This window comes from Corvus moneduloides, chromosome 12 (genome assembly GCF_009650955.1).
Source record: "Corvus moneduloides isolate bCorMon1 chromosome 12, bCorMon1.pri, whole genome shotgun sequence".
NCBI lineage: Eukaryota > Metazoa > Chordata > Aves > Passeriformes > Corvidae > Corvus > Corvus moneduloides.
In genome coordinates this window covers 15536156-15557512 of record NC_045487.1, presented here as the reverse complement: position 1 = coordinate 15557512, position 21357 = coordinate 15536156, and the positions used below count along the sequence as shown (strand labels likewise).

The window sequence follows — 21357 nt, the reverse complement described above, 5'->3', positions numbered from 1 at the left end:
CAGAACCTGACCCAGACCCTGAGCTTTCTGTCAGCGTTGTTTTACTTAGTGGTGTTTTTGTCTGAAAATCTGTAGTGCTTCAGAAGCATTGGGAACATCAGGTCTCTGCTCCCCTTTTTACAAACTGAGTTTAGGTATGCTGTGTGCAACAGAAGTGCTGGAAAAACCATAAATTGATCCTGCAAGTCCTGATCAGGGCTTATTTTCCTTCTTTTTCTTCTCAGCCCAGATGAATTCCTCCTGAAAGGCAGCTCACGCTTCTGCTCTGTCCATTTTTATGCATGCTTACTGTTTTACACATCAAACAGGGTTATGTGTGCTTTTTTAGTAATGCCTGCTGAAGCATGGAAAGGATCAACATTTCATTTTCATTACATTTCATTTATTTCTCTATTTTGGAGGAAGGGTTCCATGAAGTATAAGACAGACGTAACTAAAATAAGTTTCTCCAGCAGGTGAAAGGCATTGGTAGCTAATGTGTCTCCTCCTAAAGCAGCTGAATGGCAAGTCACAATCAGAGATTTACAAAAAATGTCTGCTTGATAATGTCCTTTGCCATGACAAAGTACAGTCACAGGAGGAGTAAAAGGCTAAAAGAATGGCCAGACAAAGACAGATCATCAGTTTGCATTTAGTTTGAGACTCCTGCAAAGCTGTTACTTGAAAATACCTACATTGAATACAGGAAAACAGAGGTTGCCATCTTACATGTATATTTAGTCTTTGGTTATATTATTTGAAATGTTATGTAGCTATAATAGCATGACATAGAAACCCCTACCTGATACAGAGAGAGATATTACATCATCGCTGTTACAATGCTCTGCTGCAAAAGGACTTTTAAAGGATTTCTAATGATAATGAAAATATTCTGATACGGCATTAAGGATTTCACTACTGAAATGTGTTTAATGTAAATATGCTGTCAGATACCCTTCAAGTAATTGACAAGAGCAGATGATTAGCAGTGTTCTCAATAGTGTTTTTGCATAATCTTACATTTTGACAGAACTCTTCAGCTGCTTTTTATTGTCAGTGCTCTGCAATCAGTAATACTTTTTCCTTGACATTTACTTTGTCATTATAAATCTTGTAAGTGGTCATTTAACTTGTTCAGTATGCATGTAAGAATATCATTATGAACACGTTTGAAAAATGTCTTCCTGTTGAGGAACTATTGTGAAAGTAAACTTAAAAAACCCCTAAATGAAGTAGGTTGATGAGTGACTTTGTGAAATAAATACCTGTCTGTGAGCATCTTCATGCACATTTCAAGGATGATTTTAAAATCTCTCTCTTACTGAGCATTCACTCTTAAGTCATCAAATTCAACATGCTTGTTGGATTTTTTTTAATCTGTTACTTTTTTAATACTGTTGTTCAGTTATGATCATTTACATCTGACTGACCAAAATTAAACTCTTACGATCCATAAGCATTCATAATTACATACTGCATGTAACATTAATAGTCAATATAATAAACCTTCATCTTTATTGAAGCGTCTCTTGTTTCTACAGCAGTTCTTTAATCTATCTCAATAGATTTCTAGTGTACAGCTCATATAGATTTGGTCAGTGACAAGGGTTAGAGTAGTCTTGTAGAACATTTACTTGTAGCTGTGAAAAGCCCACATTCATCAGAGGATTAGGTCGATCAGATTGTACCAGGATCAATGGAAGGACTGTGTGATCCCTCTTAGGCTGTAATGTGTTCACCTTCTTTGGAGAGAATTCACATACACACACATTTCTCTGTCTTAAAGCCATTTATCTCAGAATGTCAAATTGCAATAATTAACCATTATTGATCTTAAATTCAATTAACTTCATTAACACAGGTCATGGTGAGGGTGCTGGTAAGGGAAAGGCTCTTGACAAGTGTCTTTTCTTATATGACATTGAATGTTCACAATCATGGCTATAAACTATTCATACTGTGCCACAGGAACATCTTTTAAAAATGACAGGAGTTTGGTTGGTGGCTCTGAAGCGACATTTTAATCCCCTCCCCCCCGTCTCCTAGTTCTCAGGGTTTTCCAGCAAATTTTCTATTCAGGAATCAGTGAACCATTTGTTTCTAGCGCATTATCTTAGTGTGACATTATAGCAAACCCCACCTATTCAAACACCCTTCTGTTCAATAGGTAGTGGTAGATAGACACTCATTTACAGCAGTGTATATTAGTATGGTTAGCAAATGAGTGAAATGAATATTCAGTTCTTCTTTCTGCTCTACATACAAAACGAGCTGGGGCCATCTTGCAGAGGTAATCCTGAGAATCTCTGCTTGCTTCAACTCCTAAGATTCATATTGCAGTCAATAGTTGTTTTTCTTAAATGAGGGCTGAATAGCAACTGTGAAAGGACACAAAGCTTTGTTGGCCCACACTGAGCTCCTTTCTTAATAGAAGAACTTCATTATAAGCACAAGTTCACAATAGCTGAAATTGTGATTGAAATCATTTGGATTTCTACTATACCATTCATACAGATGTATAGAGTTTATTGTAAGGAGGCACTGCAGCCAAAATAGCTATTGAAACTACTGTAGAAAGGGCTTCAATGGGAGATGCAAGTTTGCAACAAAATGAAGGATCAGGCTGAAGGTCTTTTGGTACATTTTGAATGTCTTAAGTAGTCATGATTATTTACAAATAAATCACCAAGTAGAATGACTCACTGTAAAGTATTGAAGCATTTTAGGTGAAAACTTGATTTTTAAAAATTTCACAGTGAAGGTGGCAGCTACAGAGATGTGAGTTAATATTAGTACAGCTAAACACAAATACAGCAGCAAATTCTAGTTACTGTAAAACTTGTAAGATGTGGGCAAATTAGGAGCAACTAAATATGTGGGAAGATTACAGAAAGTAAAGTGCAAGATTTTTTCTTGGTGTAAAAAAAAGGCTAAACCATAATCAGAAGACTGAGAAATGTGCATAAAGAGAAATGACAACATCAGTTTTGTTCAGAAACAGATTTCTGTGACAATTAAATGGTCATTTTGTCACTACATTTGCTATTTCCACTCCACTATACAAAGCATTTACTGAGAAGAGGCAGGGCAGAAGCAGAATGGTTTGATTACTGCATTTGAAGAAACTGAAGTTCCCTTACAACATCTGTTTGCTCAGTGAAGGATTATAATAATTACGAGCTATTAGAGCCATATTGAGAACTTCTATGCTCATGGCTGCTTATCCCAGAGTTGGCTGTGAATCTTGTATTAGTTTGTGGAATGCCCTGTGTGCTTTTCAGTGATTAAAAGATGCCACCCAAATGTCTGGTATCAAGCAGAGATTGTGTCACTCTGTGTTCTGCTACCAATTCATACAGAGAATTTGGCTTCATCTTGCCAGGATGTTGACAGTGACTTTTAACTAACAAGAAAACAGCCCCCAAAAACAAACTTTTTTTTTTTTAAATGTTCTGGTAAATATTTTTGTCCATTTGAGGAAATAGTAATTCTGGGCTTAGAAAAATTCTGCAGAGTCCAAAGAACAATTAGGTTCGAGTGTAACATGAAGCTTTTTTCTCTGCTGCTGAACTCCTATCTCCCACTGTCATGTGTGCTTGCACAGAGTGGGACTCTCGAGCAAGTCTGTAGTACTTCACACCAAGCAACTGCCTTGGAAACCAAGGAAAAGCCACTTTTGTCTAACCTAAGAGTGGATCACATTTATTCATGTTGAATAATTTATATGACAAATATAGGTGGGGGTTTTTCCTGTTAATAATGGGCTTGGTCATTGAATTTGTGAAGTTTATGCGAAATTTTTGAGACTGGAGCTGCTTGTGAACTGATACTTCACCAGTCTCTGCCTGGTTCCCCAATCCCCGGTGGTGTTTCCCCTTTGTGGCTGGGTAGCTGACCCTTAACACACCCCATGGACAGTGAGGAGCTTCATGCTCCTTGGAATGGTGTCCATTTGTTACTTTGGTGTACTTGGAGGAAGGGTATCCTTTCCTGGGGAAGGTGGAGGGGTGGGGAGGGGAGGAAGAGAAGGGTGCTACAGGAATGTTGATGAAATGGGGACACAAGACTCTGGACTGAATCAAACCGAGGAGCGGTTGAGAATTCCCAGTGGGTGCTCACAGCCTCTGTTGCTCATTTGCCTACTTGGTCTAGTCCTAGTGGTGCTTGTGAAAGTCTGGTTATGTGGTGATGGGGAGGCCAAGAAGGATTTTTTTTGTCCTTTTTCAACCAGAAATTCCAGGCATATGCCCTAGAGGCTGTTCAAATCTCTACTCCCCCAGAGTGCAAAGGGGAAAGGAGATGGATTCTACAAATTACCATAGCAAGGAAGGCCCTTCTGTCATTGTGGCCATCCATAATGTTTCTCAGCCTTTTGACTGGGTTACTGTCAACCCTGCCTTACTTCTGGTGACCACCCATGGGCACACACAGTGGAACATGAACAGTTACCCGGCCGTGGTACTTTTGGCAGTCAGTTGTGTTGTGTATGTGTGACTGCAAATTTTGGTCAAAACCCTTAAAAATCTGTTCTTCCTGGCCAGGCAGTCTCCAAACTCTTATTCTTGTGAAGTTTCTCGTAAGCATGTCATTCACTCCTGACTGTACAAGAATGATACCTGAAGAAAGTCTCTTTAGAAATCCATATGATTTTGTTCGTTATATGTGGGAGTAACTTTGACCTTGGGTCTCATCCAAGGTTTTTTAATATTTGGATCCCTTCTTGTCAAAAGCCGTTTGTAGAAGGTAGCACATGAACTCTTCAAGTGAAACAGATTTCAGACTTATTCTCGTGCAACCCTACCCGTAGAAGAGCACACTGCAGTGTGATGGGATCAGGTGCTCTTCTCCACATCAGAAAAAAGTGGTGTTATGTTTCAAGGGTGGGTAATTCGAGCAGGTTTTAGAAAAAAACCTCTGCTCAGCATGTTAAATTCAGGGAGTTTAGGCCCCAGGGAGAAATCAAGGCAGGGTGCAATTTTGGAAGAGGGAGGCATGATCCATCATGTTCCATCTCCAGCACAGGTCTGGCAGAGTGGGTGTCACAGTGTACCTGAGTCTTGCTGCGTGCTGGGAACAGAGAGCTCTTCGGAGGAGAGTTGTGACAATACTTCAAAAACCTTTCCTATTTTCCCCATTGTGAAAAGGAGTTTGCTGGCAGTCTGCAGGTACAGCACTCACTGGATCCCAGCAGCTTGGCTCAGAGGAGATCTGTAACCACAGGCTCTGGGTTGTGCTCAGCACATGCACCTGTGGGTATTTCACTGGCTGAAATAATTGTTTCAGCTGAAAACTGGCAATTATTTTCAATTATACACATATATTGTATTCACATAAACACACTGTGAAGAAACATAGGAACAGAACAAACTTAAGTCATCTTCCCATGTTTTGTGTAAATAGCTGAATTATATTTATTAACCTACAGGAGTAACAGGCTCCTTCACTTGTCTTCTTGTCTAGCACCAGACAATTAACTTTTAACTTCTTTTCAGGTTTTCAGCTGTAAACTGTGGATAAGAATGCTTCTTCCACAAGGCTGATGTGAAAAATAAAGCACTCACTGAACACCTCAGTTAAGCGATGCTGTCCAACAGTGCCAAGTTGTTTTTAAGCCATCATTTCATATTATGGTATCCTGGTTTTTCAGGTGTATATTTAATAAAGGAGATAATACATAAATGTGAGGTTTGCACTTTGTCATTCAAGAAACATCTAAATAGTATTTGGTTTCAGAAAAATGAATGCCTCCCTTATCAGAATTAGTAGCAGTTTTTGAATATTTTCTCTCTCATTTGGGAGTGGCCTGTATGACATGTTTCTTGTGGCAGCTTGGAGACCTGAGTCCCGTACCTTCCTTTAAACTAGGCAAAACCCAGGGGAGTTTGGAATACAGTGACATGAGGAAAAGGTAGATGTAGCCTGATGTACAATTGCTTTGTTCTGTGCTTAGGTGGCCCACCCTTTAATGACATATAAACTAATTCCTTGCTATCATCTCTTCACTGTGTGTTCTTGTCCATGTTATTCTCATCTCTTAACACTTGCAGTTGATTTGGCCTCTCTGAAGTCTCTCCAAATGTAATACCAGTCCAGGATGCTGAATCAGAGCAGCTGGCTAGCTTCCTCCGGCCTATTTCTGAGCTCTCTGTGGCAGACAGCTGCAGTATTTTCACGAAGGAACAAAGTACACTTCAAAGTTTTCAGTGCCTAATGATAGCCACCCATTAGATTGGCATCCTTTGTCACATCCGTCCACATCACTTCCCAGTGACTTAATCCTACGCTCTCACTGGCATGAAAAGGCTGCAGATATATCAACATACAAAAAATCCAGCTAAACAAGCATTAATCATACACATCACATCAAATTAACATGTTCAAAATTAATATTCTTGACCTTGCCAGTAGGCAGAATAATCCGTCTTGCAGTAGGCTTGCACTCCGGTGCGAGGTACCAGGGACTTGAGCCGACGTGCGAGAGAAGTGCTGACCTCTTCACTTGGAAATAACATTTCTCTCCCATAATAGACAGTCTTGCCTCTATGAAACAGAACCTTTGACCTTTCTAACAGGAATAATGTCCCTGTCAAGGTGCTGGGTAATCAGTATTGCCATGCCCGTTTAGAGACTGTTGTCATTTGCCACTCTTGTAAACAGGGCAGTGACTGCTGCCTCCCATCCTGACTGCCTAATGAGGAATATGCGAACATCTCTGTCAAGGAGTGAAGTCTCAAATACAATTTCAGTTACATGGGAATTATCAGTTAGTCTCAGTATAGAAATAGCTCATGTTGTGGGTGAAATGTTTGCCTTTCTTGCTGTGAGTGGAAGGCCTGTGGAGTGGGAGTTTTCTAACAGACTAATATAACTCTTTTATATGCCTTCATTTGCATTAGGTCTTTGATTGACTTCATCCACTGAGCTGGTTTTCTCTTGCCTCTGTTCATTAATTTTGTGAATAAGGTTCACTGGCGCAGTCAGATCATCTCCATGCTGCAGTTCCTCGGTTGGCTTTCTCTGCACTGGTCTTGGGACTGAGCCTCCTTTTAACTCCAAATGGTCCCACCAAAACTGGGGACTCTGAGGTTTTTTCAAAGATTACTTAAATATTAAGAAAAAAATTCTGTTAATTTCTCAGGTGGCTGGTGTCTGCTTTAAGACAGAATGGGACAGCTATTTTGGAAAACGCCGTGCACTGCCAGCAGCAGTGGCAGTGACAGGAGCCACCTCTTACGCGGTGCCGCACAATGGGGAGCGAGAGTCGGGATGCAGAGGGAGTTTCTCTGGCAGAGTCCTACCCACTGCTCCACTTTATGATCTAATGTGATCCTTTTTCCCTGTTTCTTTTTTACTGGGAATATAATATTGATCCTGTAAGCATTGGGAGCATTCCTGCTCTTGATCCTGTTCTGCTGCTCTCTTATTTCCAAGTGTGGAACATTTATGGGCTCAGATTCTTTAAGGAATGAGAAGGATTTTTCCCAATGAACTCAAAATCAGATGGTTTGGGAGATGACCCTTTGTATTACTTCATGATTTTGAATGATGCGTAGCAAAGATGATCTAATTTTTTTTTTAATAAGAAGCATTTGGTTAAAGCAAAAATATTTCCAAGGAACTGAGTGGTTTTGATAAGCTTTAGTAGTTGAGCATTTTTAATGTGAGAAGAATATTGGAATGTTTTGTTCCTTTTTCAAGCAAACAGCACATACACTAGTTTAAATATACCCCCAGTGAGCTAATTAAAACAAAAGAAAAAATTTTGGCAAGAAAAAACATAATTAAAACAAGAAATTTCAATAGTATTGAAATGAAATATTTGGATACATCCAAGCCAAAATATATGGTCTCAGCTGCAATTTTCAGGAAATGAGGGAAAAATTGTGCATATAATTGGGTTTTGGAGAGCAGCAAAATATGCTTTTAGTGCTGTGGTCTTGTATTTCCAAACAATCCCAAGAAGGTGTGTGTCCAGCCACATCACAGGGGGATGTTGCCATGGGGGGGATGACAGCCATGCAGTGTTTTTGCTGTTTCTGCTGAAGAGGAGCTCTGGCAGTGGGGGTGGAGGTGGCAGCTGTGGTGCTGGTGAGCCCAGGACATCAGCAGGCACAGCTGCTCTGGCTCCACGGGGGCTTTCTCTGCCTCTGGAGACACAGTGGGCTGGTGACACCTCTCTGCTCTCGTGCAGTAGATCCCTGGTGTCTGTGCAGAGCCAGGTATATGAGTTTATTACTGTCTATGCAATATGTAGATCATTTTGGACAGTGATGGATCACAATTTATTTCCACTGGCAAAGAAATGATCCATAGCTCAGTTATGAAGGTAATTCCCTATTGTGTGGAAATTAATTGCATTATACCACAGCTTACTGTTACGTATTGATATCAAATGTGTTAATTTCATTGTTACCTAGCACTTTAGTTAATAATTATAACAAATATTAATGAGGGAACTATCTGTTCTCAACCTCTGTGTGGCTGTACCTGCAAGATGTTTCTGAACCCCTTTGATATCCTCCTCTTCTCTAGCAACTGAGGGCCACTCCAGGCAACAGCTTTCCACTTTTTGTCAAATACTGTGTCACAGTGACACCACTGCTCAATTTGCGGGCAATTTCCTGTGGGTTATGGCGCCCTGTGAGATGTAAGCTAAACACTTTTTTGAGGACTGTGATTTTTTTTTTTTGTCTTTTTTCTCTGGAAAAACAAACCCCAGAACTGCCTAATTTCTTTCATTTCCACTCTTATTAACTTCTGCCGCTAGAATTGCCTTTAAAGTTGTTTCTTTTCCCCTCAGACTTTGCTGTTGAGGCATTGAATAACCGTTTTACAGATGCCCTGCTGTTCAAACATTTATTCTACACTTGAAAAATATCAAACTACAAGTCTTTTTGTCTTTTTTTTTCTTTTATTTTCTTTTTTTTACATAATAAGAGGGTAATGGCTAAGTAAGGATGGGCTGCAGACAGTGCTTCTTTTAGACAGTCTGTCCTCCAGGCAGTGAATCTCAGTGGAAAATCTTTCTACCATCTCCTCCTGATTTTGTTCTCTTCTTTCACAGTCTCTGCTTTTCCTGTAGGTACTTCACCAAATAAGAAATTTCTCTGCTATGGGCCTCCTTGTCCTTATTTCTGGTGCAGTGAGGCTGTTACCTTCCTCTGTGCTTATATAGACCATTTGTTGCCCCTGTGAAAGGTGTGGTGAGGCAGGGACACCTTCCACTAGACCAGGTTCCATCCCTTCTCTCCTTTGTGCAGGGGAAGGAGCAGAAGGAGCCCTTGGAACTGTAATTTCTTCGAAGTTGCAGATTGCTGGGTTAAATTCCACACTGTCGTTTGTGCCTCATTTCCTGCATTTCTGGATCAAAGACTGATGTCACAAGTTGGCTTCACAACTTGAGCTTAGGAAGGGGAACAGCTATAGAGGAGGCAGCTCCTGGTTAACACGCAAATATGCTTGATAGTTGGTGAAAAGGGCAAAGAAAGCATGAAAGGTAAATAGATTTACATTTAAATGAGCCACATGCTGGAGGTTTTCCCTAATGTAAAAGTCACTCTCTAAAAAAGCTGTGAATGTGACAAGTCTTTCAGTTCAAACAAAATTCGTAAGACTTCAGCAGTAAGAGAAATAAAAATGTAAAGAATAACACACTAATTAGGGAGTTGGTTCTGTGCACTCTGTTTGTGTTGGTGCGCAATGGGTCCCAGGAGGGCTTTCCATGGTATGCAGGGATGGAGCCCTTGGATTTGGAATGTGATGTGGTGGTGGGAATGAGTGGCACACACTCAGACTGGTGTTCAATAGCCAGAAAAAACTAAAGACAGGTCCACTCAGAGTGCCCTGGTGTGCCCCCCCAGCCTGCAGGTGTCAATGAGGTCTCTTTAAGGCAGGCAGCATGGTGATAACTTTGTGTGAAACAACTTTGGGTGATAACTGTGAAAAGGAAATTATTATGCAGTTTCAAAACAGAGGCAAAGAAACAGGAGTTGCAAAAGAAAATCTGTTTCCACAAGGTGGAATAGGAAAAGGGTACATTTGCTTCCAAATCAAAGGTTTCATGCCATGATTCCTTCCTTCCATCCTTCCTTATTCCTGTCAGTAGGATTTGGTGTGGTTGAAAGAGAGGCAGTTAACAGTCAGTTGTCTGCACACTATCAGTTGTTATACAAAATTTTTCAACTTTAGAGAGTAATTTGAACTGCTTTGGTCTCCTTTGCTAAAGTCCTGAAAATCCACTTTTTTAGATTCTGTGTAGTGGTTTTGTTTCAAGTATTTGCAGGAGAGATGCTAAACCTTACTACTAATTGCTGCAGTGTCTGACATATACAGATATAGGTGATATAAAAATAGTATTATTTTTTCAAAATATTTTGAAAAGGCATAAAATAGAGCAAAACAGCACATCTCTGTTTCATTGTATGGAGAGTGGTATACTTGTTTCCACAGTCTGATCTTTGTACCAGCACCTTTGAAGCATCTTATGATAAAGTTTTTTAACATAATTCTTTCAAACTATGTGCTCCCAAACCTTAAAAATAGGACCCTTGCTGCTCGAATTTTCTGCATTGAAATTATCTGAACTGAAATATTTAATCATTACTATGTGTTGCTCATATGTGATATGTTTGTGCTTTCAAAGGTTTAACTTGTATTCTGAGGATCAGATTATAACTTTACATGCTTGGAGGAGGATTCGCTACCATTCAACCATATGAAAGAACAGTAGTGAATATTTTGTATAACCTAACTGAATGAAGAAATACTCCATGTGAAACTAAAAGCCTGATTTCATTGTCACTTTAACAGTTGTTTTGTCTCTTGTGGTTTTCTGATAACATTTAAACATATTTTCCCTGAAAGAATTTTGCAAGGTTTAATACTGTGTGTGTGATACCTACTGTAGTGTTCTACATTTTTCAGTCTGTTGGTTAAGTAGGGCTTTTCGGGGTGTAAACTGTTGTCTTCTCTGCACTGTTGCCTGAAGAAACAAGCTATAGATTGCTCAGGATACAAATACCCTACCATTTCCAGATGTGTTGCAGAGAAGGGCAACTGCAGAGAAGTCAGGTGTCTTTAACCACAGATTCTACCGAAAATGTGACTTTTTTCAGTTTATAATTATCTTTGTGAGAGGTTTTAAATACCACTGAAGAGAGTCATATTCCATTTTTGCTTTCGTGCAAATTAATGCATTATATAGAAATAGATAATTTTGATTAGTTAATGATCCCTTTTTAAATGTTACCATAATTTTCTTGCCTAAAGAAAAAACTTAGGTAGATGTAGTATATGTAGAACAGAAGCATAGAAGCACCATGGAAAAAAAAAATTGTTTACTGTCAGTTGCCAACTGTCCTATTCAAGAAGAGTATCTTAGATTTACATCACCAGTTGCATTACTTGAGGGGAAAAAAAGACAGGATCCCTGTTGGGTGTCCGTGTAGCTTATGCTGAGTAAATATTGACAAAGTAGTCTAAAGAGCAAACACTTTGACATTTGTAAGGTCCACTGGAAGGTCTTGTATATATTTATACAGCAAGAATGAGTGCAGCATACCAATTTTGTTGAACTAGCTCCTGACATAATTCTGCATGGGCTTTCTTGTTGAGGAAGTGTTTAAATGGGAATGGGACATTTGTTACACTCACAAAGAATGTCCTCAAATTGCTCTGAATGAGTTGTTTCCACAGGTTACATCACTTGCATTTAACCATCTCCTCTAAAATGTGGCACTGCTAATAATGATAGCTTTAAAAAAATCTAATTTTTAAAATTTATTTTAACTGGGGATTTTTTTACTTTGTAGAAATTCTTGATGTTTGTTGTGCTCTATATTTATTAAAGATTGAGTCTCAAAACTGTAATGAGCAAAAAATGCTTGCTTAATTTAAATTGTGAATCTGTCTGTTAAGAAATGCATTAGGGGTAGGAGAAGCATAAGACATATTAATTGACAGACAGGAACTGCTGTCTCTGAGGTTGATACAAGTAATTTATTACTTTAGAAATGAATGCCACCTCCAGAATGTGCTTCATTAATTTCAAATTTAGTTTTAATTTCAAGCTGTTGCCCCTTGAGAAGAATAAGGTGGCAAATTATGTTTGAAGAGCAGATTTTTTTTCTTGCTCTGAAGAAACACTAAATTTTAACTGTTTAATTTTACAAATAAGTACACTTCTTTGGCTAAAGCAAAAGTATGATGAGCAGAAACTAACTTGTATTTTCTTCTCTTCATCATAGCCTATGTTTCAGACGAACTAAAAGCAGCAGCGCTGGTGGAAGAAGATGTGGAACCTGATGAAAATGCAGTTGATGGGGAGCCTTCAGCAAAATATGCATGTCCAGAAAAAGACTTCAGTAAGAACTGCCAAAGCTACCAAAACTCTCCAGCAGCTGAGTTCTCTAGCCATGAAATGGACAGTGAGTCCCACATCAGTGAGACAAGTGACCGCATGGCAGACTTCGAGAGCAGCTCCATTAAAAATGAGGAAGAGACCAAGGACGTTTCCATACCACTGGAAGACTCTACAGTTTCTGATAGTTTAGAACAAATGAAAGCCGTGTATAATAACTTCCTCTCCAATTCCTACTGGTCCAATCTCAATTTGAACCTTCACCAGCCAATTTCGGAAAAAAACAACGGTAGCAGCAGCAGTAGCAGCAGCAGCAGCAGCAGTTGTGGAAGCGGCAGCTTTGACTGGCACCAGACTGCAATGGCCAAAACGCTGCAGCAAGTTTCACAGAGCAGAATTCTGCCTGAACCGAGCCTTTTTAGCACAGTCCAGCTGTACAGACAGAGCAGTAAGCTCTATGGCTCTATATTCACTGGAGCCAGTAAATTCCGCTGTAAAGACTGCAGTGCTGCCTACGATACTTTAGTAGAATTAACAGTGCACATGAATGAAACAGGACATTATCGAGATGACAACCATGAAACGGATAACAATAACCCCAAAAGATGGTCCAAACCTCGCAAACGTTCTTTGCTCGAAATGGAAGGGAAGGAGGATGCCCAGAAAGTGCTAAAGTGTATGTACTGTGGTCATTCATTTGAATCTCTTCAGGATTTGAGTGTTCATATGATCAAAACAAAACACTACCAAAAAGTGCCTCTGAAGGAACCTGTTACACCTGTAGCAGCAAAAATTATCCCAGCTACTAGAAAGAAAACATCACTGGAGCTTGAACTTCCAAGTTCTCCAGACTCCACGGGTGGGACACCAAAAGCAACAATCTCAGATACTAATGATGCACTTCAAAAGAATTCCAATCCCTACATTACGCCAAATAACCGCTACGGTCACCAGAATGGTGCCAGCTATGCCTGGCACTTTGAGGCGAGGAAATCCCAGATTCTGAAGTGCATGGAGTGTGGAAGTTCACATGACACCCTGCAGGAGCTCACAGCTCACATGATGGTGACGGGACATTTTATTAAGGTCACTAACTCTGCCATGAAAAAAGGGAAACCAATTATAGAAGCCCCAGCCACACCGACAATAACGTCCTTAGTAGATGAGAAGGTCCAGTCTGTGCCGCTAGCTGCCACCACCTTTACATCTCCTTCCAACACACCTTCTAGTGTTTCCCCTAAATTAAATGTTGAGATTAAAAAAGAAGTAGATAAGGAAAGAGTCATTGCTGATGACAAAATGAAAGACAAAGAGAAGTCAAGTGAAGATGAGGAGAAGTATGATATCTCCTCAAAATACCATTACTTGACTGAAAATGACCTAGAAGAAAGTCCTAAGGGGGGATTAGATATATTGAAGTCTTTAGAAAACACAGTTACATCAGCTATAAACAAAGCCCAGAATGGCACACCGAGCTGGGGTGGCTACCCCAGCATTCATGCTGCCTACCAGCTGCCTAATATGATGAAGCTGTCGTTGGGCTCATCTGGGAAGAGTACACCATTAAAACCTATGTTTGGAAACAATGAACTAGTATCACCAACTAAAAACCAGCCCTTGGTGTCTCCACCAAGCAGTCAGACCTCACCTGTGCCAAAAACAAACTTTCATGCCATGGAAGAATTGGTAAAGAAGGTCACTGAGAAGGTGGCTAAAGTGGAGGAGAAGATGAAAGAGCCTGAAGGAAAGCTTTCTCCACTGAAGCGTGCAACGCCTTCGCCGTGCAGCAGTGAAGTCAGTGAACCCCTTAAGATGGAGCCCTCCAATGATGGTGGCTTCAAAAGCCAGCAGAACAGCCCAGTTCCTCAGAGAGACGGTTGCAAGGATAGTCCAACTGTAGAACCCGTGGAGAACGGGAAGGAGCCTGTGAAGTCCATCGTAGGTTCTTTAAGTAGCAGCACAGCCATCATCACTGATCACCCTCCTGAACAGCCATTTGTAAATCCATTAAGTGCACTGCAATCCGTCATGAATATTCACCTTGGGAAGGCAGCAAAGCCATCTTTGCCTGCTCTGGATCCAATGAGCATGCTTTTTAAAATGAGCAACAGCTTGGCAGAAAAGGCTGCAGTGGCCACCCCACCTCTACAGTCCAAAAAATCAGACCACTTAGACCGTTATTTTTATCATGTCAACAATGACCAACCCATAGATTTGACGAAAGGCAAGAGTGACAAAAGCTGCTCTTTGGGTTCAGCGCTTTTGTCATCCACATCGACATCTTCTGCATCTTCTTCATCTACAGTGACAACAGCAAAGACATCTGCAGTCGTGTCATTCATGTCAAACTCGCCGCTACGCGAGAATGCCTTGTCAGATATATCTGATATGCTGAAGAACCTGACAGAAAGTCACACATCAAAATCTTCCACACCTTCCAGCGTATCTGAGAAATCTGACATTGATGGTACCACAATAGAGGAACCAGAAGAGAGTACACCAGCTCAGAAAAGGAAGGGACGTCAGTCTAACTGGAACCCTCAGCACTTGCTCATATTGCAGGCCCAGTTTGCAGCCAGTTTACGGCAGACTTCAGAGGGGAAATACATCATGTCAGACTTGAGCCCTCAAGAAAGAATGCACATTTCCAGGTTTACGGGACTCTCAATGACCACAATTAGCCACTGGCTGGCCAATGTGAAATACCAGCTCCGAAGGACGGGGGGAACTAAGTTCCTTAAAAATTTGGACACTGGGCACCCAGTGTTCTTTTGTAATGACTGTGCTTCACAGATCAGAACTCCTTCAACTTATATCAGTCATCTTGAATCGCATCTGGGTTTCAGGTTAAGAGACTTGTCCAAACTGTCCAGTGAACAGATTAACAATCAGATAGCACAAGCAAAGTCACCATCTGAAAAACTGGTGACGTCTTCTCCAGAGGAAGATATCGGAACTTCTTATCAGTGCAAACTTTGTAACAGGACTTTTGCAAGCAAGCATGCTGTTAAACTTCATCTTAGTAAAACACATGGGAAGTCACCAGAGGATCATCTTCTGTATGTTTCGGAATTAGAGAAGCAGTAGCATTTGCTTTTGATTAAAATAACTGTAATTTGCTTTGAGGAAAACTGTCAAAGACGCCTTAAAGCTACTGTTTAGTTCTTGGCACATGTTCTTATTTTAACTCCAGAGTCACTCTGGGCTGAACTGTTTTGTATAACTGTACAGTGTTTAAATAGAGGTGCATAATCAGCTGTTGTTACTGGTAAAATATGAAGGTTAAAATGCAGTGGTAAGTGTTTGGAACTTTGTGTAAATTGGATTTAGTTGCTGTGCATCCCTCTGATGCATCAAGCTGCATGCATTAACAGACAGTTTAATTAAGCATTTATAACTAATTCTGGTGCACTTTTTCATGTGACCTAAGTGTGCTGGTATTTCTCACCCTATAATCTTTAGCCCTCTGAGTACTTTGAAGCACTTTTGCATTAATTTGGTAAAAATGTAAGGATATGTGTTTTTTTTAGACCCTTACTAGCTTAGTTCTGATTACTAATATGAACCTCCATTTATGCAGAGGTGTCTCACACCTTGAAATTTAAAAATATAATTTTCACATTGAAACATAGATGTATATATTGTATAGATTTCAAAATCTCTTATGGAAAATGTGATTGTGGTTAATGCCATTTTCTTTTTTTTCAGCATTTTTAGCAGCAGCAGGGTTTGTACCTGATAAGCCCCAGGTATAAACCGCACCTATATATAGTGTATATTTCATTTTTTTTTAGATCTAACAGTTTTTCCTTTAACAATCAAACATTGTAAATTATGTGATAAAAGATACCACAGATAGCATTTATAAAGTATTCAGAAACATTATTCTTAAAGCAAAATATGTTTTGCTTTGTTTTGCTATACAGTACATCTATATTAAGAGAGGTTCATGTTTAAATTATACATATTTATTAGTGTTGCTATCATTTGTTTGGGTTGTTTTTTTTTTTTTTTTTTAAACTGTCTGAAGAAACAGAAGCCACGGACTGCATTCCTGGCATGCATTCTAACTGTTTTGCACAACATGACTTTTAAAGGTATTTATTAGTAAAAAAAAATAAAAATAAAATAAAAAGAGAAAATTCAAAATAAACTCAGTGCTCAAAGGGTTAAATCTATTTGAAAAACTTGTACTGTATTTCCTAAACATTGATAAAGCCTTTAAAATGTTTGTACTGTAATACTTTGCTTAAAAAGTTATGAGGCATTCTGTGATATAACCTCTTTTACTTATTTATAAGCGCTCTTGGTTGTTATTTCCTATTGTAGAATGCCTTTTTATTTCAATTGGTAACTTTCTGTTTTGTTCTGCCTAATTATTCTCCCAAGATTCCATACTGCAGCTTTATCTTTAGGCATATGAAAGGTAACCCGTGGTTACCAGCACACTAAGTGATTCTGTTCGTCTCCATTTTTGGCAGTTAATTTGCAGAAGTAACTGACAGCTGACACCATATGAGAATCTATGTATAAAATATTGGCATGTAAACAGCACAGACACTGTAATGCACTCTGTGCCCTGTTTTGTTGTTGACAATGAAGCACCATTATATGACTCTTCATATAACCTTTTTTTCTACAGCAGCATTAAAATTGTCTTTTTGCTATAATTTTGTGTTGCGTTCACAATTATGTCTGAAATGTGCTACGACTAACGAGCACATTAAAATTAAATTGTATGCTATCTGTTTATGACTGAAGCTTGAGTAGGTTTCTTCATCTGCCAGGTGCTGGCAGTCAAAAGCTGCACATAAATCACTGGAGTTTTAGTGAACTTTAGCATTTAAAGAGCAGGGTAGCACTTATTCAAAGGCTGCATTAACAGAGTTTTTTTCCCCCAGAAGAGATAAATGAGCGTTATAACTCCTTCTTAAGGTAAGGCTGGCTGTGGAGAGGGGGTTTATCAGCAGTGCATGGCAAAGCAAATAAGTGTTTTGCTGTGAGTTCAGACCCAGGCAGGCACCGCTGCTCACCCGCCTTCCTCCTAAATGCATTGAGCAGAGTCTGCACCCGAGGGTGTTCCACAGCTCAGAGAATCCCTTTCCACCTACCCAACATTTCCAAATGACAGGAGAAGGAACCTGAGACCGGTGACTTCAACTTTGGGGTTTTGAAGTGACTCCTCTTCTAGCCCTACCTGCTGCTGGACAGCATTCCCAGCAGGTAGAGAGGGGGAGAGGAGGTGAATAAACACATGCCAAAGAAAAGCAAACAATCTGGAGCATTTATATGATAATGACAGACTTTTACTGGTGTTGACAGGTCATCCCATCAAAACCATTGAAAACAATTTGCATCTCCAAACACCTATATTACTATGCATGTAAATAATGTCTTTTGCCAGTCAGGTGAACTCAGAGTCCGGAGATGGTTACATGGGAACCAAACCCACCATTACAGCACTTCAGCATCCCGAGTGAGAACCACCATCTGAATGTCAAATGTACAGTTTCCTTTCTTTTTAAAAAAAATCCACTGTCTTCCAGTAAGCAAAGAATTGAATCTTGGGTTCTTTTTGTCTTTCGGTCTTTCTTTCCATTTTTCCATCTTTCTTTGTAATGTTAAAGGCCAGTACCATGTCTCAATAATGTGTTGGAGTGTTCTGTTCATTCTACAGCAAATGTTGCTAAGAGGACCAAGTGAACGGGATTAGGGCTTTGGGTTTTTTCCTCCTCTTTTGGCTCACACTTGTGTCTGATTTTAAGGTCATTTGTGTGTCAATGTTTATGGCCTCAGCTCAAATTCCAGCAATAAAATAACAGCAGTTTTACTGGTTGACTGTACCATCCCAGGAGTCCCTCACTTAGTGAGGAAAGGGAACCTGGCTGGCTGAAGTCTTCCCTGGAGCCTCCCAGGTGCCTGTCCACATTTTTTACAAATACATGATCTCAGTCTAAAACCAGCCAAACTTTTTACCTCTACAGCAGAGAATTCCTCTTTTGAAAATTATAACAGCTTAAATATAGTATTTGGTTGCAAACCAGAAATTCACACATAAGGAGACTGGCAGATTATTGCATATATTGTCAATCAATGTATTTTTAAGATGCACCATTGACTTATAATAGTAATGCTCAAAGCTCTGTACGCAATACTGCTATCTGGGACACGGGAGGGAGTAAAAGCAAGAGACTGCAGAGTCTGCAGTGTTCTTTCTACTCTTAAAATACAGCCAGGGGATCTGATGCAACTTCCCTGATCTGGTAAAAGTCAGTTCCTGGACCTGACTTACCTGGGTCTGAAAGTACTGTGAGGAGATTTACCATGAACAAATTCCGGGAGTGACTAGATCTGCCAGTGTGCACCAGAAAGGACTTTTTAATATGCTTCTTAAAATGTGCTTGAAACTTTGCAAATGAATGGCTAGTCAGGATCTGAATATCCCAAATTTATTAAAATAAAGTTCAGCTTGCATTTCAGAACCTGCAGGACTGGCATAGCAATGTGATTTCACATTATAAAGAATTTAGAGAATCAATGAACTAGAATAATGTTCTTTTCATCCATACACTGGTATGTATATTGGCATGGTAACTATTAGTGCTAACCAAATCACCAATCTAGCTGTGTTAAGATAATTTTTTTTCCTATTAGGCAAACATGAAGGTATAAATGCGGCATTTTAAAATAAGCATCTGACTTCTGACTTTTGCTTTGCATTTGATATTTTATTTAGAAATATGCAGATCAAGTGCAAGAGAAAACAAAATGCCTCAAGAAAGAGGTTAAAAATGAAATTGTGATGGGTGAGAAGAGCTTTAAATCCCAGGTGTATAAAGGTGACCCTGGTCTAACCCCACCCAAGTAGTGGCTTGTTGCAGCATACTGTATATCTTCCAGCCATCACATTTACGCAGTATCTTAAAATAACATTTGTGATAAATGTGCAATTTAACTAATTTATGGTGCTGTGATGTGCTCAGGGCTACATGCAAGATGAAAATCTTAAATGGAGCTTGAACAGCTCACTTCACAACAAGAAATCAATATGCCAGATCTTAGAGAGCTGTTCACTGGAGTCAACATTTAGCAAAAAAAAAAAAAAATCAGGGAATGTATCTTTAAGTTTTAGTGAGTAGGAAATCTATAATTAACTGAAATATGACTTTTAAGCTAGCGTAAGGAACTGTTTCTGAAACCAAAATCTTTCTAGAATCTTCATTATATTTTATTTTTGTATTAAAGTTGAAAGTATATTGTTTTAATTATGCAGGTGCTTTTGTGGTAACCACTTTGTGCAATTTTTTATCCAAACCAAGGCAGATTAGTGTTATAATATGGGAATTATCTGTTGCATTTAAACATGGCTGTGTATTTTGCTATATAAAGCTAAACATGATATGACTCTGCATGTTATGACAGCAAAAAAATCTGGCTATACTTTGAGACTTAAAAATATACTGGCATGTATTGAATGGAAGAACCTTCTTTAATTTTGCAAGTTCTTATTTCAGCTGCAACAGAAAAAAAGGAACAGTGGTGCAAGTGGAACAGAGACGACTGGTAATAAAGCTAAATTTAATTAATAAATTTTGTATTTTAAAGTACGCCTCCAGAGAGCCTTATATATTTCCTAGAAAAATATCAAATTATTATGATCACTGCTGCCTGCTTTGTTTGGGTAACTTTTTGTTACAAGAATATGCTGGAGCTTTGCTAGGTGGTGTGTTACCCACACTGCTCCACAGAGCTGAAATACAGGGAATGGTCATAAAACTAGAATTTATCAAGGAAAGTAGAAAAAAAACCAATTTCAAGATTACCAACTTTTTAAAAGTCACAGTCATATTTTGTGTTATCCAAGGATGAAATAGCACTTAATACTTGATTGGATAGTTACTGTTTTAGCATGGAAATACAAATGTGTAGCTCCCTTGAGTATCACTAGTAAATACATACAATCTCCAGGAAAAAAACCCAGTAAATTCTCTTCTCCTGGGACTCTGTGCCAAGATGTGCCTTCCAGCCCTTGCTTGACCTGCTGTAGGTAAATGAGAGAACAAGAAATAATTATGGAACTGCCATCTTGGAACATGAAAGTGGCTCTGTTGGTCGGGGTGTGGTAACAGTGAATTTTGTTGAGTTTTCAGTAATTATCCTGTAATAATGAAAGGCTTGTATATGCTTAAGACTATAATATTACAGCCCTCATTGAAGAGTATTTGCATAAGAAGTCAATCTTTTACCAGTGAAGGAAGAAGGAATCAGGGTCATTCACAGAAGCGAGCGGAATTATGTATTAACGCATCATTATACATGTCTGAAAGCATCGGGATAATCGCTGAGGTTACAGTCTGCTTTCAGGCCTTGGTTTGGGGCAATAATTTTAACTAAGTGTTCAGCATGAGAAAGATGACTAAGATTTACTAACACGTAGCCTGTGCTGTGTTCATTATCTAGTACATACACAAATACAGCAGTGGTGTTCCATAAATTCTTTTTTTTTACATGTAAAAACAATCTTCCTTTATGCTTACTATCCAGCTTACGTGTGAGGGTAGCGGTTTGTTTGTTTGATTTTCATCACTATATAACAACATATACGTGGGACACATTAACTTCCTCAGCAGCTGTTGCTTGGTTCACTTTGCCTTATTTATAGCTTGAAATGCACTTCTGGTTAAATAATCTTTTAAGAGAATTAAAATCAGATAGACTTTTTGGGATAGATGGGTATGTCCAGACCGCTCATCAAGTTCATATATATAACCTTTCTTGAAATGAAAATACCCAACTGTAAATCATACTTCCATAGCTCTGTGCCTCTCTTCCACTGTGGAGTGCTAAAAAAGGAAAATTAAAAATTACAACCCAAGGCAGCTATGCCAAAAAAAGGAATTTTTGAGTAATAATATAACAAGACATTTTCTGTATATCATGCTTTTAAAATTCTTAGCCTGTTTCAAGCAATAAAAAAGGTTGTTTTAGAGCAAGAAGAAAGGAGTTAAAAATGGCAAGGC

At 39.1% G+C, this 21357-nt stretch overlaps 1 protein-coding gene across 1 annotated transcript in view; it reads left to right on the top strand.

The window, feature by feature from the left end:
* The window catches only part of TSHZ3 (teashirt zinc finger homeobox 3), a 63447-nt gene extending 46350 nt beyond the window's left edge, over positions 1-17097 (top strand). The window contains exon 2 of the mRNA XM_032121883.1: positions 12225-17097. Coding sequence (XP_031977774.1) covers positions 12225-15424 — 3200 coding nt within the window. The 3' untranslated portion in view covers positions 15425-17097. The remainder of the gene's footprint in view (positions 1-12224) is intronic.
* The last annotated feature ends 4260 nt before the right edge of the window (positions 17098-21357 follow it).